The sequence below is a fragment of the Brassica napus genome, chromosome C7 (assembly GCF_020379485.1).
Source record: "Brassica napus cultivar Da-Ae chromosome C7, Da-Ae, whole genome shotgun sequence".
Lineage (NCBI taxonomy): Eukaryota > Viridiplantae > Streptophyta > Magnoliopsida > Brassicales > Brassicaceae > Brassica > Brassica napus.
This window is the reverse complement of record NC_063450.1, coordinates 18,447,984-18,467,781: the sequence shown is the minus strand read 5'-3', so window position 1 is coordinate 18,467,781 and position 19,798 is coordinate 18,447,984. Positions and strand designations below refer to the sequence as shown.

The following is a 19,798-nucleotide window of genomic DNA, read 5'->3' as shown; positions in this document are numbered from 1 at the left end:
GGCACTGGTTCTGGAGGTTGAGCAAGCGGTTGAAGAGATGCTACAAGATGGATCTCCTCTTGGAGATAGCCAAACTGAGTCAACGGCTGCCACAAGAACTTCAAAGCGCCTTCTCCTAAACGAAGAATACATCAAGGTAATAATCTCTCCTGCTCGTTGTCTTTGTTCCTTCTTACTGTTTTTAGCCCAATGTTTCTCCACTCTTAGTATTGCTGTCTTGTGTTTGTATTTTTCAGCGTGGACAGACACGCAGGGGCACCATTTATGGTATTGGCAATCTTCAGTACAAGAACAAGCGTCCTTCTGAGTCTGTCCCTGCTGCACTCAACCGAGAGATAAACATGGAGACGCGGGTTTCTGTCCTGGAGACTCTCACACAGGAAATCAGGTCTGATGTTCATGCTTTGAAGACTGACTTCAATAAAGGCACAGCTAGAACTCAGTCAACTCTCAACATGATTCTGCAACTTCTTCAGCCTCAAGCTTCTGCTGCACAAGCAAGTCAGTCTCAGCATCACTCTCCCTCTCATTCTGCAGCTCCACCTCAAGGTCAAGCTCAACCTGAAGGTCACGGTCAAGCTCCAACTCCACCTCACAATCAGCCTCAAGCTCCAGGTGATGCACAACCTCAACATGTCATCATCACTAACAATTCTGCTTTAGATAGGTGGTGTAATGAACTTGGATTGTAGGTTTAGATGTGGCTGTTTATGTATTATGGTTTCATGTTTTGAACCTTTCGAATGTTTGAATGTTTATCTTTTGAATGTTTTGTGGATCTTTTGAACTTTTAGGAAGCTAATGTAATATAAATTTCATTTCTGTTCTAGCTTCTTTTTTAAATTGTTCAGAATCAAAACCAAAACCCAGGAAAATCGGACCAAAAGGAAACAAATAAAATGAAAAATTTGTTTCCATTTCGTTGCAATATGCAGCGAAATTTTCGAAGCAAATTCGTGGTAAGTTGCCACGAAAAGGACGTAGCAACATCGTAGCAGATTTGCCACGAAACGGTCGTCTCAAAACGTAGTAAGATGCCATGATTTATAACGTAGCAAAATGTAGCAAATTGCCTCGTTTCTTTTCGTAGCAAAACGTAGCAAGTTGCCACATTTTTTTTCGTAGCAACGTCGTATCAATTTGCTACGATGCGAAAATAGCTACGATCGTATAGCTTCGAAAACATAAACGTGGCTTTTCGTAGCAAAACTCCCATATAGCTACGAAAATTCCCCTATAATCATGATTATTTGTCGTTGCTATTTGAGTTTTTTTTACTAGTGTTTGTGAATATGTAAAACTTAATTTACTTACAAAATAAAACGAGCTCCAGATAGTATTTTAGTACCTCCGTCAGCTAGTCAATCAGCGGAAATACCATGGGACACCAAAAGCTTGACAGACAAACAAGATTTCAAATAAAAGGATAGTTTTCCGTAACATGCTTTTTACACGACTGAAAAAACTAGAACAGTACCTAAGCATTAACATTATCACAATGTATCCCCGAAGGATTATCAAGTATAACCCACCAAGCAGAAAGGGAACCCATAACTTCAGAAGCCGTGCTGTGCTAGCCACGAATAGTCAATATTAGATATTAACCATTGAATCATACGATCAAGACATGTAACATTCTTATTTCTTTTTGTTTATATTGTTTTTGTCTTTATATATAACTATGTTAAACGTAGATTATTGTAAATATAAATATGATAAGTGATTGTTCATATATTTATAATGTAAATTACTAATTACTTTAAGTTATCAATAGCTTATTTGTAAACAACAATCGAAAAACTCAAGAAATCATGAAAGCCAGTAAAAACTGAAAATCTCAAATTACCTGGAAACTCCAAGAATTAATCTATCTAAATGAATTGGAAAGTTCAAAATTATATTTTAAATTATATTTAAATTATAATCTAATTAATGAAATTTAAATATCGTATTTTGAAATTAAATATAATTAAGGAATAAACATCAGTTTCTTATATTAATTTTTAAAAAATACTAAATTAATCATACATTTTGGATTAATCTTTTATAAAGAACCATATAAAGGAATACAGATGTGAAAACTTTAAAACTTAAGAACAATTTCACTAAAACATAAATTGTTTTTAACACATAACAGTTGTGAAAGAAAAAAAAACCTCAATACATCTAAACGCACCACAAATTTATATTAACTATCATTCATAAAATTATATATTTGATATGTTAGTAATTTAGTAGTTTATTTTAATTATAATTATAATTAAATTTGATAGTTGTCACTTCGGGACATCCGATAAAATTTGAACGATACATGGAAGATTAGCATGGTCCCTGCGGAAGGAAGGATGACATACACAAATCGAGAAATTATCCAAAATTTTCTTTAACAAAAAAAAAAGAAATTTGATTGTTAAATTTGACAACTATCACAGTCGTGTTAATTATTTGAGAAATCAACTTATATAATAAAATACTATAAAAATCATGTATTATTTAAAAAACAAAATATATAACTTTAAAAAGGGAGGAATATGACTGATTTATAAATTTAAAATTTTAATTTTTTTTTTTAAAACAAAGTTACTCCATATAATATTACACGTGCAAATTAGTAAATTTAGTCTTGAAATGCGTGTTTAGTTATTAGTATGCCATATATTTGTACAGAATTGAATGATATTATCTATTTGGATGATTTTGCGTTTCGGAATTATGGTAATATTCTAAGGAATACAATATCATTATTGGGCGTTTGATTTTCGGTTCGGTTTCAGTTAAGGTATTTCAGTTTTTGGTAGTCCAATTCTAAAGATTTAGGAATCATTTGGTTATTTACAACATTCAGTTTTGGTTTGCTTATTTCGATTTTTGGTACGGGTTGGATAGAAAAATTGGAAACAACTAATATTCGGGTCCAAACTGATTCTGATTAAATAACTTTGGAAAATATGGATAAAAATATCAAATAATTTTGACTTTTCAAGTTAAGTATCAGGTATTTCAGATAAAAATTAGGGCAATTCTCTCAAATAGTTTTTTAAGTTTTTGTCACAAAAATAGCCTTCAATAAAGAAAATGATCAAAATAGCCCTTTTTTATTTTGAAAATTTTAATATTTATTTTTACTTTATTTTTAATTTGAAACCATATCCTCAAAACTCAGCCCCTTAACTCTAAACTATAAGTTTAGATTAGTTAACTCTAAGGTATAAATGCACTTTTACTTTTTAATAAAACTTCGTTTGGTCATTTTTCTCATTAAAAGCTATTTTTGTGAGAAAAATTTAAAAAATGCTATCCTAGAGAATTTTTCTAAAAATTGAGTAATTCAGATTTTTAAATATTTTGGATAAAAAAATATTTGGGTAATTGTTTTTTGTTTTTGACACAAATATTTGGGTAATTGTATTTTGGATATTTTGTTTATAAATAGTATTTTATGATATTTTGTTATTGAGAAACTAAATATAGTTGATATTTTAAATATATAATTTATATTTTTAAAATTGGTATCCATTTGGTTTTCGATTTGGTTACAGTTCAGTTTGAGACCTTTTTATTACAGAAATATAATATATGTTTGATTATTTATGAAATTCTGTTTGGCACGGTTCAGTTTCGTAGTTTCGGATAAATATGTCAATGTTTAATTATCACCGATCAAAAAAACTATTGGTTGTTGTAAGAGCATCTCCAAAAGACACTCTATAACTTCAAATATGAAATTTTTTGCTCTTCAAAAAGGAACTTCAAAACTTCAAATTTGAAGTTTTGAAGAGTGAAACTCTATATTTGAAGTTTCACTACTCAAAACTTCAAATTTGACGTTTCATATTTTTATTTGCATTTTGGTCCCTACAATCATACATCACATTTATGATTCATAAATATTTTCTTGTTTATTGTTTTAATACTTAAAAATATTATACTTCATAAATATTTTAATTTTTTGTTTACAGATTGTAAATTGTACACATAAAATTAAATAAAACTTTAAAATAAGATTTAAAATATTTTAAACTAGATTTAGACAACAATAATATACAAAATAAACATAACAACTTTTTTTGATAAAAAAATACATGAAGACATAACTATTACACAAATTTAAATATTATAATAACACTAATAGTCATGTAAGTTTGATCCGGAACCTTCAAAATTTTCAATTTGTTTCCAAATTTTTTTGTGTAACTGAAGATGGTTGTTGTTGTTGTTTTTATGTCTTTATTCGTACAATTCTTTATTGTTCATATCGAATATATTCACGAGTATTAATATCATCGAAAAAAATTAGTCTTTTAACAATATTTTATGTTTCTCTTTTACTTTCTTGTTCCGATCTAATGTATTTACAAGTATCAATATCATCCGATTTCAACAACGTTTTTAGCTCGTAATCTACAAAGTAAAAATTGGGAGAGCCATTTTTACTTCGAAATGCACTAATAGATCATATCTTACGAAAATCAATTTATGGAATAATATGGTATTTTGTTTGAAGTTTAATATTAATTAGTTATTTTTATTTAATTTTTTATATTTTAATAGAATAACTTATTAATTAATATTATTGTAATATGTTTATATATGTGCTAGTTATTTACAAAAGTTTTATGAATTCAAATTAGTTATGACAAATTTAAGGTCCATATTATAAAATATAAATAGTTTTGAAGTTGCGTTTGAAATTTTGCTTTTGGAGAAGAACACTTTTAAACTTCAAATATAGAGTTTTAGAAATTTCAAAAATAAAGTTTCTTTTTTAAGATGCTCTGATAGAGCGTTTTTTTTCTTTTTAACCAAATGAGATTAGAGTGATGTTGACGCGAAAAAAAAGGAAATGAATCACATTAAAAAGCAATGGTGGTAAATAAACAAAGTAAGAACAGAAACGAGATATATAGATTCTTAGGCCCAATTGGAAATAAGAAACATGAAGCATCCGAGTACATTGAATAAAAGATAGGGAATATATTCATTAAAACAAATTAAAATATGTTGTCCAAGAAAGAAAAAAAAAATAATTAAAATATAGAAAACGAGATAATTAATTAATTACATAAACGCAAACGTCGAGTGTTTGAAAGTCAGGAGCCAAACATGGCTTTAACTTGTGGGCTATATCCTATATATATGGCGATCCGTTGCCATATGAGTACAAAACAAACTGTGGCTGGCTTATCTCTTTGGCACAAGTGCTCCCCTCAAAATCAGCCAATAGTCTTGCTTACTCCAAAATTCTTCAATCTCACTCCATTCTCTCTTCCCTTTTAGTCTAGCGTTTGTTGTTTTTTCAGTTTAATCCCTTTTTTAAGTGAAAATTAACAAAAACACAATTTCAGTTTCTCAATTCCAAGAAATCCGGAGATCTTCGTATCTACTCTAGACTCATTCCAGTTAACTGCTGAAACCATTTCCAGATCGAAATCCATTGTGTTCCAAGTTAAAAAAGAAGAGGTACATTTCTAACTACATTTTTCTTTCTTTAAACAAAGTTATTGATTGGTCAGTCTCTGCACATGCATATGCTTGTACATATATGAATAAATTCCGGAATGAAATAATAATTGGTGTTATGAGAGGATAGAAGAAGAAAGGTCACTATAGATTTGAGTCTACCATTGTTGTTTGCCGTCTTTAATGCAAATATTAGATGTGATGGTAGTAGTAGAAGAAGAAGAAGGGTCACTAATAAATTCGAGTCTGATTGTTAAATAAAAGATTCGAGTCTGCTACCATTGTATTCTTAAAAAGAAAATGGAAATTTTCTAATTTCTTTATATCTTTTTTTTTTTTGCAATTTCTTTAATGAAAAACTTGGTCTTCGCATATCCGTTGAGAATGATTAAATCCGTTGTATCAGGACAATGTAACTTATTTTTCTACGCTGATAAGTTTCTTTGAATATATTTTTCAGTAAAAAGGAAAAATGAAAGTGGCGGTGATAGGAAGTGGAATAAGTGGATTAGGAAGCGCCTACGTTCTTGCTACTCAAGGAGTCGAAGAACTCGTTTTGTACGAGAAAGAAGAGTCATTAGGCGGTCATGCTAAAACGGTGCGTTTTGATGGAGTTGACTTGGACCTTGGATTCATGGTCTTCAATCGTGTACGTATCCCTCTCCCTTTCGCTCATTTCTTAATTCTTTTTGATCAAATATATTTGTTTTATAGAAATAAATCACTATATAAGGTATTATATATATTTCTGGAATTTTCCATTTTCGTGAAAAATGTGATGATAATGGAGACATTTGCCTTATGTGTCCCACTGTCCACAGATGAACCATATCAGTGTTGTGGGTTAATTGGTTTGTTTTTATATATAATCAATTTTTTTGAAACCTTTTTTTTTCCTTTTTACCATTACTATTGTGCTTTTAATTTACACATCTGTCCAAGTCTACTAACTGGAAATTTATATTTCACCAACGTTTTTATAACGATACAACTGTTTTCCATGGTCTGACCTACATGGTATTCAAATAAAGACCAACTAGGGATTTTTATTGATAGGATGTTTTTGTCGTTCTTATAAGACAAAACAATTGTGGTTTTTTTTTTAAATGACATGAAAACGATAGAACAGCTCATTATCATCTTGTGACCATTCATCTTTTCGCTATACAACTTTATCCATTGTTTTAGCAATTTCACGTTGGAATTTTCTCCATATCTGATAACAAACAAGTTAGAGTTGATTAGTGATGATACACAAATAATTCATATCACAAAAAATTAATCTCAATATTTTATGAAACTAATATAAGTTAACAAATCTGAATCTTTGAACATTTTATATGAAAGATTGTTTATATATGATTTCCCTTGCTTGAACTTTTGATGTTGAGCATAAATATGTTCTATTTGATAGTTTGGATTTATATATGATTTCCCTTGCTTGAACTTTTGATGTTGATCATAAATATGTTCTATATTTGATAGGTAACATATCCAAACATGATGGAGTTCTTCGAGAATCTTGGAGTAGACATGGAGATTTCAGACATGTCTTTCGCAGTAAGCCTTGACAATGGCAAAGGATGTGAATGGGGAAGCCGCAACGGTGTGTCTGGCTTATTTGCTCAGAAGAAGAACGCTCTAAACCCTTATTTCTGGCAAATGATCAGAGAGATCGTTAAGTTTAAAGAAGACGTTTTAAGATACATCGAAGAGCTCGAGGCTAACCCTGACATCGATCGAAGTGAAACCTTAGGAGAGTTCCTCAATGCTCGTGGATACTCTGAAATGTTTCAGAAAGCTTACTTGGTGAGGGTTTTATTCACTAGCTCCGTTACAATGAATGTTTGAAGTTTACTTGGACGAGACGTAACATTATATATCTGTGGGGGTAGGTTCCAATATGTGGCTCGATATGGTCATGTCCATCAGATGGTGTTTTAAGCTTCTCTGCTTACTCTGTTCTTTCGTTTTGCTGCAACCACCACCTACTTCAGGTTCTTAATTTTTTCTCACACTTCCTCCTTAAACAATCTTCTTGGTGCTTCTTACCTTATTTTCGTTTGTGTGTTAGATCTTTGGGAGGCCACAGTGGCTAAGTGTTGCAGGACGTTCTCAGACTTATGTTGCAAAGGTTCCAAACTAAACCAAATTATATATGTGTAGCTGTGTTAAGTGTAAGGTGCATATACATTTGAGTCTGACTTGGTACTTGCTTATCAGGTTAGGGCAGAATTGGAGCGACTAGGATGCAAGATCAGAACAAGCTGTGACATAAAATCTGTTTTGACATCTGATGATGGTCGTGTCACTGTAACAAGTGGAGACGGGTCTGAAGAAGTATTTGATAAGTGCATATTGGCTATGCACGCTCCAGATGCTCTGAGGTTGCTTGGTGAACAAGTCACTTTTGATGAAACTAGGGTTCTTGGCGCTTTCCGATACGTTTACAGGTTTATATCTCGCACATTTATTTGTTTTCTTTGATCTAAAAAAGTTTAAGAGATTCATAAATTTTCATCCTTTATTGCAGCGATATATATCTTCATCATGACACTGACTTGATGCCGCGGAACCAAGCAGCATGGAGCGCGTGGAATTTCTTGGGAAGCACGGAAAAAAAAGTATGTGTAACATACTGGCTCAACATACTTCAGGTATACAACCACAAGTCTGCATACTTTATTAACGCCACCTTTGCAAAAACACAATGAGCCTTTTAAGCTAAATCTTGATGATGTGTAACGGTGCAGAACCTTGGGGAAGACCGTGAACCGTTCTTCGTGACACTTAACCCAGATCAGACTCCAAAGAAAACATTGCTCAAATGGACCACTGGGCATCCTGTGCCTTCTGTTGCAGCTTTGACAGCCTCACAGGAGCTTCACAAGATTCAAGGCAAACGTAACATATGGTTTTGTGGTGCATATCAAGGTTACGGCTTCCATGAAGATGGACTAAAGGCAATGATCTAATTCCACTTAGTTTAATGGTCATTCTCACTTGATATTGCATATGTAACTCATAGTTCTGTTGATATTTGTGTTTCAGGCTGGTATGGCGGCTGCACGAGGTTTGCTAGGGAAAGAAGCTGCTCTTCTCGACAATCCAAGACATATGGTTCCTTCTCTAACGGAAACAGGAGCACGGCTTTTTGTTACTAGGTTCTTGGGACAGTTCATATCAACTGGTTGTGTAACGTGAGGCTAACCTGTTCTCTCCTCAACTTAGATTAAAGTATGTTTCACAAATTGTTACATTAATACTTACCTCCATGAATTGAACAGGATACTGGAAGAAGGAGGAACAATGTTCAACTTGAAGGGAAAAGATCCTACTTGTCCTTTGAAATCTGTCCTCAAGATTCACAGTCCTCAGTTTTACTGGAAGGTATGAAAAAAGTTATGATTAGTCTTTCTATAGCTCAAGAACCTGATTTTTTTTATTCTTGAATCTCAGGTTATGACACAAGCAGATTTGGGACTTGCAGATGCTTATATCAATGGAGATTTTTCATTCGTTGATAGAGACTCAGGACTTTTGAATTTCATGATGGTACATACATACTTGCAGAAACATAGAGACTGAGTCTATTCTTCTTCTTCATTTTTGTTTCGTTTGAGCTAGTTTTAATGTTTATCTTCTTGATAATATTTGAACAGATTCTCATTGCTAACAGAGATCTCTCCTCACCAAAGTCAAATCTTGCTAAGAAGAGGTATAAGCTTATATAGCTTTCTGCATTAAGAATACAAGATTTTTATTCAAAATTTCATTTACTAAGCTTTCATTTGTGTCCTTGATATTATTGCAGGGGATGGTGGACACCAATGTTTCTAACTGCCGGTGTAGCATCTGCTAAGTATTTTCTAAAGCATGTCTCTAGACAGAACACTTTAACACAAGCTCGCAGGAACATTTCTCGTCACTATGACCTTGTATGTTACTTAACATCTCCACTTCTCTTAAAACCTAGATGAACGTTTCCTTGCTCTTTTGAACTATAATCATATTCTTTGCTTCATCAATTCACAGAGCAACGAGCTTTTTGGTTTATTCTTGGATGATACCATGACTTACTCCTCTGCAGTATTCAAGGTGACCATGAAAACAACTCCCTCTTTTTTACTTCTCTTACTTTACTTATGATTCTGACTTCAACCTTTTGTTTACAGTCAGATGATGAGATTCTGAGAGCTGCTCAGATGAGAAAAATATCTCTTCTAATTGATAAGGTAAGAAAAGAACATGTTCTTGCTTTAGAACAGGAATTTCTCTGTTCTGTAATAACCATAGAGAGACATTTTCAGGCGAGAGTAGAGAAGCACCATGAGGTTTTGGAAATTGGATGTGGATGGGGAACTTTGGCCATAGAAGTTGTGAGAAGAACTGGATGCAGATACACTGGCATCACATTATCTATTGAACAGCTTAAATATGCAGAAGATAAAGTGAAAGAAGCTGGACTTGAGGTCTGAAAATTCATCTATTGATCTTGTTTCTTATTTCCTAGGCTATTACTAATGATATAACTTCTGAATCATAGGACCGGATCACCTTTAAGCTCTGCGATTATCGTCAACTATCTGATGCTCACAAATATGATAGAATCATATCTTGGTAATATATTTTTTCCTGTCCCTTGTATATAAATGTCTTATATGTTTTATGAGCCTATGACATAGCAATTTGGATGTTTCAGTGAGATGCTAGAAGCAGTTGGCCATGAGTTTATGGAGATGTTCTTCAGTCGTTGTGAAGCTGCGCTTGCAGAAAACGGCCTAATGGTCTTGCAGGTTCACAATACTTTGTTTCTTCACTTGTTAAGACATTCTCTAATGTTTTCATAAAGCATTAGTGGTTTTATAATGTTTTGATCATAACAGTTCATATCGATACCCGAAGAGCGTTACAATGAGTATAGACTAAGCTCAGATTTCATTAAGGAATACATATTCCCAGGTGGATGCCTTCCTTCCTTAGCAAGAGTTACTTCTGCCATGTCCTCTTCTTCTAGGCTATGGTAAAATCTTTTTGTTTCTTTTATTTTGCTATCTATTTATTAAACATATCTAACACTGAAGTATTACAGCATTGAACATGTTGAGAATATTGGAATTCATTACTACCAAACATTGAGAATGTGGAGGAAGAACTTCTTGGACAGACAAAAGTAAGACAAATATTGAAAATCTATTCTCTGATTTACTCTTTTTGCTTCCTTCTGCTTACTAACATGTACAAAAAAAATACTACTTTGTGCAGGCCAATCATGGCTCTAGGATTCGATGATAAGTTCATAAGGACATGGGAGTATTATTTTGATTATTGCGCAGCTGGTTTCAAGACTCTTACCCTTGGAAACTACCAGGTAAAAGATATACTAGAAAAATAAGCATGATTCTTAATTTCAATCCACAATGAGGTTTTTAATGATATTTTAACTTATTGTGTGAACAATTACAATTAAATTGCAGGTGGTGTTCTCGCGTCCAGGGAACGTAGCTGCATTCGCTGATTCATACAAGGGATTTCCTTCTGCTTATTATGTCGCCTGAGAGCAAAAACATTACATTGCTTACTTCTCGATCTTTTTATACAATCAATCTGAAAAACTATGATTGTTTATTTATTGTGTTGAATGTGAAAGTTTGATGAATAAAATAAAAGTTGTTTGCACCAAAAAAAAAAGTTACTCCACAAAAAAAGATGCCTGTAAATCCACAAAAAAAAAGGTGCCTGTAAAAAAGCTCTAGGCTACATGGCTGATTAATGTACAATCTAGTATTGTATAGGCCAAAATGCCTAACCTTTTTTTTTTAACAAAAACCAAAATGCCTAACCTTGTGATTTTTATTTGTGCCAAAAGATTCATTGTCAACTTCAATGGATAAAGTTTAGTACAGTGTTGCCTTACCATGAAATTGCCAAACTCTATAGTTCACCTAAATAAAATAAATTAGAAGCAATTATCATGGTGATACACCAACACACAACATGCTCTGTATGAATGTATCGTTTATGACTTGCATCCAGGCCGTCTCTTGGCATGTGCCCAAGGCACATTTGCACAGGATCCATAATGTTTTTGTAAATTTTAGTTAAGGTTTAGTCCTCTGCAATAAAAATTAGGGCCCATTTTTTACAGTATTTTTTAATAAATTGCACACGGCCTAGTAAATGATTGAGACGGACCTGCTTGCATCATATATTAGTTACATTTCTTAGGTACTTTTAAGTCTTTATGAGATATGCTCTAGTGTCGTCATTAGGGTGGACATAAGCCAGGTACTTGGTATTTCCGTTGTACTTAGTACTTGGCTTGGCTTGTCCGAGTAGTAAAATTTTGGACTTGTATTTAGTTTGCTAAAAAAAAGCACTTACAGTTTCAAGTACTTGCAAAAAATTAATGGACTTACGAGTTACTTGACTTGTTTTATTACTTGTTACTTGTAAATTATTTGATAATTATTGGTAAATTATTTGCTATTTCGTTGGAATTTAAAAGTAAATAATTTTATTATATTTAAATAATATGACATTGTTTTCATTTATTTTAGTCAATTCAAGAATTGGAATATATAAGAAAGAAAAAATTTCAAAATGCTTATATAAATATATCACTTATGTTTGATTCAGTTACGAAAATGGAAACATAAACAAATTATTTTACTGTCATTTAAGAAAATGTATATTTCTTAGTATATAACCAAACAACACTAAGTAATTAATTTTATTTTAATATTTGATATTTATCTTGTACTTGCAAATGATTTAAATAGATTATTTGATATCGACTAGGTCAGAACAAATGCTCAACTTTAAGGATCATGTATTGATTAAGTATCGATTAGGAGACAAGTAACGAGTAATTGTGGCCACTCATAAAATGCAATACATAAATTTTAATTAACTAGTGAAATTGATACCAAGTATTTAATAAACCAAGTAATATATAACAAGTAATGGGACAAGTAATGAATAACAAGTAACGAGTCAAGTAACGATCCAAATAATTAAAAATAAAAATGAACTTATACTTGACTTGTACTTGCGAGTAATTAATCGACTTGATTGTATCAAGTACTTGTTTTTCAGACCAAGTCGAGTCAAGTACCTACTTGTTTTTTCAAATCGAGTCAAGTACCGATTACAACCCGGGTATTAAGTATTTGTGCCCTATGACTGATGCGTACACTCAAATGTCAATCTATACTGTCCCAAAAAGCCAAACCTTATTTACCCAAAAAAAAAAAAGCCAAACCTTGTGATCTTATCTCTGAGTCACTCTGACCAAGAACTCGTTATCAGCATGTTTATTATTTAATTTATCATAATTCGTTACACCTTCTCATTGGAAAAAAAATCTTTAAACTAGTACTTAGTTTTTTTTTAATGGTCAAAGAAAAAAAAAATAGTACGCTGTTTATGACGTAAACGCCAAGTTCTATTTCCACCTAAAATAATGCAAAGATTGTCAGTCAGCAGGTTTTTGCAGACTTGCAAGCAACAAACAACGAAATGCATATCCTTAACTTATATATTATCTAAATTAAATTGGTTACCATTTTTGCAAATGAAATTATCAAAAAGTTATTGAAATTAATTAATTATTTGTGTGTTTTTCATATCTGAATATCTGAAATATTTAATAAATCTTATATCATTCATTTTAGAAAAAAAAATCTTATATTATTTAACAATTTTTTGTTGTTCGTTATACTTTTGTGAAGAAGATGTTAGTTGATTAACATAGTTTATAAGTGTTATTCAAATTTCAGATCATAAACATTTACACGAAGACCATGTAAGACTTTCGATTTGATTTATGATCTTATACTGATCGATACTAGATCATATAAAATCTACAGCAACTATCAGAAATTTCTGAATAATCTGTTTGTTAGAATTGTGGTAATTAAATTTTAAATGATGTGATTCATGTGAAACCTATATTTTGGATGATATCTTCTACTCTCTTCCCATACTTTTTAACAATAATTAAGAAATGATTATTTGATTTAAGTAAATCTGTAAATAAAAGAATAATAACAATATCTCTTCATATATATAGCATGGAATAAAAAATAAATAGCTTTTTAAAAAAAAGTAATGTATTCGCTTTTTAAAGGGTGTTGTTATTGAGTGTTTCAAAAAAAAAAAAAAAGTGTTGTTATTGAATGAGAGGATTTGAAAGAATGAAATAAGTTGATAACTGTTATGAATCATGAAGTAGATGGTCTATAACCTAGATCATACAAGTTCAAGACTAGAGTCCATTGGGGGTTTACATCCAGCCACATGGAAGACCCATTCAATCTTATGTCTTTATGAGTTTGACCATGTCATTATGTGGAGTATCTTTGTAATCAATTCTCCCTTTGACTCCACCTTGTATGAACCACTATATATAGTGGTGTAAGCAATAAGAAATATACAACACATTCTCACAAATCTTCTCTCAAATCTTAACACGTTATCAGCACGAGACTCTCTCCACCTGAGCAATCCCATCCGTCGGCGATCATCTCTTTTCCGGCCATCTCTTCCGGCCCTCAGCCTTGCTCCGCCGGCCAAGTCTATCCCTCTCACGGTTTTCCGGCCAGCTCCTCCACCTCTCTCTCAACCAGCTCATCCGCGGATTAGCTCTCTCTCACGGTGGTCCATTCATATCAATTTGGTGTTTTCTAAAAGGTAAACTAATATATCCATAAAATCTAAGAACACCACATATTTGAATCCTGATTATTAGATCTATTTGAATCATAAAACTTATAAAAATCTATAGATCTAAAATTATCACAAATATTAATCTTGAATCTAAGATCTATGTGAATCTTGATTCTAAAATTATTTGAATCTCTAAAGATCTAAGAATCTCTAAAAACTTATAAAACTTATTAATAATCTAAGATCTATATAAATCTTGTTTCTAAGAACTATTTGAAATTATAAAAGATAGTAGAGAAAATCATAAACCCCTTTTAGCTAGCAAGCCTTAAAATCGGTTCCCCTTTCTCCTATTTCGATCCGGCCTTAAATCCGGATTGACTAAAAGATTGAAACCTATAATCTTTGTTTGGCCGTATTACCGGCTGTATAGCCGGATGAATAAGCTGGCCATCAAAATCTTAATCCCATTCGATGTGCTTACCGATCCAAATCGGCCCTTATCCATATCAAAATCTCAAATCCCCTTGTTTGTTTTATAACTGGATATGTATCTTGATGGCCATTATACATATCAATTCCCTAAATCCTTTTTGCTTGATTTATATCAATCCCCTAAACTCTAAGCAATAATCGGCTGAACCCCTAAATCCAAATTCGGCCATGATTGTTTTTTCCGGCCATGACATTTTCCGGCCACAATCTTTTCAGTCACAATCTTTCAGTCAAACCTAAAGATATCAAAACTTAAATCTTAATCAATGCATATCTTTGACCATTGATGTTTTATATTGTAACTGATCAAAATTTAAAACTTTTATGATTGTTTTAAATGCATATCTTTGACTAGGTAGTATTTATCAAAATATTATAACATATAGTCTTGATTTAAATAGTTATGACATAGGCTAAAATAAATACTAAGTTGAAATCATTTGATCACATAGTTGTTTGTCAAAATTTATCTAAATCTAAACCGGCCTTGAAATCGATTCATTATAGTTTGAACAAATGATATAAATTTATTTTGATCTAAAAACCAACCTTGAAAACTGATTTTGTGATGATTGAATTATATACTGATCATATATACATACATGATAGCATCTATTAGATCAAACATGGATTAGTAAATTGTTAGATCATACACATATCATGAACTGATCATTTCCATGCATCCGCTTGTCATATAGTTTTATTAAAACTGAGCATGCATACATATAATACATCATTCTAATCATGGGGCATTTAAAATAAAATCTAAATTGGTTCATATTGCTTGCATCTAATTAGATTAAATCGGTTATTTTTAAAGTTAAGCATGTTTGTTTAATTTGAAAACATAAACCAGCTTTGAAACCGATTGATTGAAAATCTAATTGAATTTGTTCTAGACATATCCTGAAAATTATAAAATTTTCTTGTCTTGGTTTACCCTGTAAAAAGAGGAAGGAATCGGTTTTTGCTTTATGATCTTTGAAAACCAAATATCCTCATGCATTAGGAATCACATATAGATTGTTTAAGTCCAATGCTTAGTTCTGAACATGCATTCAGCTATTTCTTGATCCATGCATTTGCTTGATTTCATCCATCTTGCTTGATCTCATTTAATAAAATGATGATTGATCCTTATTCAATTCTAAAGGGCCTTAATACCCTATATATATAATCAATCCAATTTGAATTATAATTAAAAGAATTACTAGATGCAATGATCAATTGATCATTCTCATACTAAGATTGCTTAAGCAAATAGATTATATGATTTGGGGGAAAGCCTTATTGAAATCATATACATTGATTTATTTTATTGCTTACATAGAATTCTGAGTGCTTGAATTACACGTTAAATATTCAGATGTCGAGATTTGAACCCTCAGATTACTCTGCCCTAAATCTCTCTGGAGATAATTACCTAGAATGGGTAAAGAATACTCTTGTTGCCCTGAGATCCAGAGGACTCGGACAATGCATCAATGAGTACAATGATATCATTGACAGTGAAAGGCATAGAGCTATAACGATTATTCGTTATCATCTCACTGAGGAATTAAGAGATATGTATCTCCATGTTGAGGATCCTTGTGACCTTTGGTTACAGTTAAGGAAAAGGTTCAAACCGGTATCGTGGCAAAAGGCCAACCATGAATGGGAGATCCTCAAATTCCAGGATTTTGAATCCGTGGACAAATATAATTCTGCTCTGATGGATATTGCTTATAGTCTTGAACTATGTGGTGAAAGGATAACACATTATTCTTTATTATATAAGACCTACTCCACATTTCATCCAAAGGATGTGATGTTGCTACACACGGCTAAGAAGTTCACCATTTATAATGACATTTTGTCATATCTTTTGGCTTCTGAACAAAGAAAGCAGAAAATCAAAGATACCATCAACAGATTTGACAAGCTTCAGAAAAGATACATTGAGCTAAAGAATAATGAGATGAGGCCTCCTATAGCTGATGAAGCTGAAGTTGAGCGTCATATGGCAACACATGCATTGTGAAGGCCATATTATATAATTGTCTTTTGACATTTCATTTTCATGTTTCCTGAGTTTATGTTTCATGAATTGCTTTGATACTTTGCTTTATACACGACTTCATTAATAAAATGAATTACTTTGAGTTCATCATTATCTTATTCAAACTGTTGTTTGATAAGAAACTATATCTATATGCCTTTATTGTGCCAAGATAAATATGATTGAGGATTAATACCCCAACTCACTTTTCCAAAGAGTTCAAAGAAGCCTTTGACAAATGGCACGACATGCTCTGCCATCCAGGCTCAGTTATAAAATACTCTTGAACTCAACTGGACATTCCTTGAAAGAAAGGAAAAGAAGCTCGACCAAGGCTTTGCCTAAATGGCATTATATTCACCCTATAAGGTCCATTGAATTAAGAAGAAAAAATGGTTTCCAACAATGGACAAAAGGGAATAAGAGTACCTAAATTAAATCGCCTAAGTGGTCGAGACTACATTCTCTATTGATCTAGTGATCAATATGATATTAGGCAAATAGCCAGGGCAATCATGTTTGATTAACCCACGAAATTTATCACTTAGATGGCATTACCATACTTAGCCATTCGGATTATGATGCAAATATTTAAAAGGGCACAAATGTTATCCCATAAGATCTCACGTGTGTGCAATATATCTATGCACAAGGGAATTTATTGTCCCAAGCACCACGAATTTGAGTATGTTCATGAGGGGGAGTGAGGACAAATCCCATGATACATGACCATACTAAAATCCGTGAAACATGGTCCACAACCATATTACATATTGGTTGAATTTGATATAAAGACCATTACCTATAAGGTTCAAATTCTAAAAGTCCATATGCTTGGGGACACCATGAGTTATAAAAGAATGAACCTGCATCAGGCCATAGTAATTATATCAGGTCATATAAGTGATCATAGATATTTCCACCTCAGACTGATACGGGTCATGAGTCCAGACATATATCATCTTAAGATATTATGAAAGAATCCACCACAAATATATGTGCCATCTAAGATCATGTGATCTTAGAATCTCATAAAGAGGATTGGGAATATATGTTGGATATATATTATGAATATACTTTCTCCATAAGTTTAAAAGAAACATTGAGCCAAAATGGGTGATCTAATTATAGACCAAGGAACAAGGATTACATAAGGTTTATGAATCCGAATATCCAACAATGAAAGGAGAAAAGTAATAAGCTGGTATAAAGAATGATAAAGAATGGTATCTACCATCTGGTATCAACCATCAATGTCTTGGCAAAGATCCTCGGACTAGAAAATAATTTATAGACGTCCATATGCTACAATGATAGCAAAATAAAATGCCAGACACATTGACCCGAGAGAAAGAATGACTATGTCATCCCAGCTTAGCACCACACGGTTTTGATGTCTTAAAGACACAACCAAGTTGCTACAAAGTCTATATAAGATAGACCAAATAAATGTTCCAAATAAAGTTCCATAAATTCTAAGGAACCTCGGAAAGAAAGAAAGGTGCATGAGATAAAATCCGAGTTTTATTAAAGGAAACCATTCCAGACATTGAGATATAAGGCTGGCCAGCTGAACAACTAGGTACCATACCATATAGCTTGGGACGCCAAGTTATAAGGTTATTAAGGTCCTAGATAATGAAATCTCAAATTGATTTATACCATGTCTGGAACTAAAAGGAACTATATATATATATATATATATATATATATATATAAGTGTGTCGACACATACATTCATAGAAAATGCGCAAGTATGTAGCACATGAATACAAAGATATGTATCGAGGATCATAAACCCACACAAGAGTACTCATAATGAATAATGAAAGAAACGTGGGGTTTAAAGTGATATATAAAAGGCGTATTGTATTGGCCATGAATATGTAAACGCCATATGATGCCCAGTGAATATATAAATCCTGAAAGAAGGATAAATCGTGAGACAGACCGGGAAAGGTCTATATAATCCAATGTGGTGGATACTACTACATATTTCACTACATATGATGTCTGGAAGAAATTCAAAAGATGTAGTATGCTATATATGACTCACTGGATGATGATGATAATATTATTGGTACCAAAAGGTTTACCAAACGGTATTGAGCTCAGAATCAAAAGATGAGAAAAGAAGTTCTCTTGAACAGCATTTTCCTAAAGTTGTTCATGGACTGAATTAAATTACTACATGTAAGCAAGTGAAGAGTTCTATAAGAACAATTCAAATCAGTCCATAGAGGAATTTTAAATTCCTTGTGTTTTATACTAACCAGCCTAAGATAGGTTAAATGGTTATTCATTAAACCTTAGAAAAGGTTATAGACCATCACCACAAATTAGCCAAATTTTGGTAATACTTATGGTTGGTCGAATTCTCAGCATGAACCAACCAAGCTGTGGTATGAATGAATAAGCTATCATAAAGATAAGCTATAAGATCGAAGTTCATCTTTGAACAAAAGGTATAGGACCACATTATGCGTCCATATGCGACCCAACGGGTCCGACCATCATATATGAAGATAATGCAGCTTGCATTGCTCAACTCAAAGACGGATATATCAAAGGTGACCGAACCAAACATATTCTACCCAAGTTCTTCTTTACCCATGAGTTGCAGAAAGCTGGAGAGGTCAACGTCCTTCAGATCCGGTCTAGTGAAAACTCAGCCGACCTCTTCACCAAATCATTGCCCTCTTGCACATTCAGGAAGTTCACGCAACAAGATTGGCACGCGTAGACTCAAGGACCTTCAATGATGTCCAAATCAGGGGGAGTAATGTGTGTTGTACTCTTTTTCCTTTCTCTGGTTTCCCTTTTTACCACATTGGGTTTTGGGTTTTCCGGGAGAGGTTTTAATGAGGCAACATTAGCATGTTACAAACCCTATATGGTTATGGCATCCAAGGAGGAGTGCTGTGAATCATGAAGTGGATGGTCCATAACCTAGACCATACAAGTTCAAGACTAGAGTCCATTGGGGGTTTACATTCAGCCACATGGAAGACTTATTCAACTTTATGTCTTTATGAGTTTGACCATGTCATTATGTAAATCAATTCTTCCTTTGATTCCACCTTGTATGAATCACTATATATAGTGGTGTAAACAATAAGAAATATACAACAC

General features: G+C 32.6%; 1 protein-coding gene and 1 non-coding gene across 2 annotated transcripts; both read left to right on the top strand.

The window, feature by feature from the left end:
* The first annotated feature begins 2,275 nt into the window (after nt 1–2,275).
* LOC125591057 lies at nt 2,276–2,381 on the top strand. The gene has a single exon (XR_007327042.1). It is a non-coding gene; the product is annotated as a U6 spliceosomal RNA (small nuclear RNA).
* A 2,773-nt stretch (nt 2,382–5,154) lies between these two features.
* LOC106452901 lies at nt 5,155–11,151 on the top strand. Its single transcript, XM_013895091.3, has 22 exons — nt 5,155–5,460; nt 5,921–6,109; nt 6,946–7,269; nt 7,356–7,457; nt 7,535–7,594; nt 7,684–7,913; nt 7,994–8,117; nt 8,214–8,423; nt 8,512–8,660; nt 8,748–8,850; nt 8,920–9,015; nt 9,123–9,178; nt 9,275–9,398; nt 9,496–9,558; nt 9,636–9,695; nt 9,771–9,932; nt 10,007–10,080; nt 10,163–10,256; nt 10,347–10,483; nt 10,553–10,633; nt 10,726–10,831; nt 10,938–11,151. Exons 2-22 carry the CDS (start codon nt 5,933–5,935, stop codon nt 11,016–11,018), a joined length of 2,613 nt encoding a protein of 870 aa, XP_013750545.2. The 5' UTR covers nt 5,155–5,460; nt 5,921–5,932; the 3' UTR covers nt 11,019–11,151.
* The last annotated feature ends 8,647 nt before the right edge of the window (nt 11,152–19,798 follow it).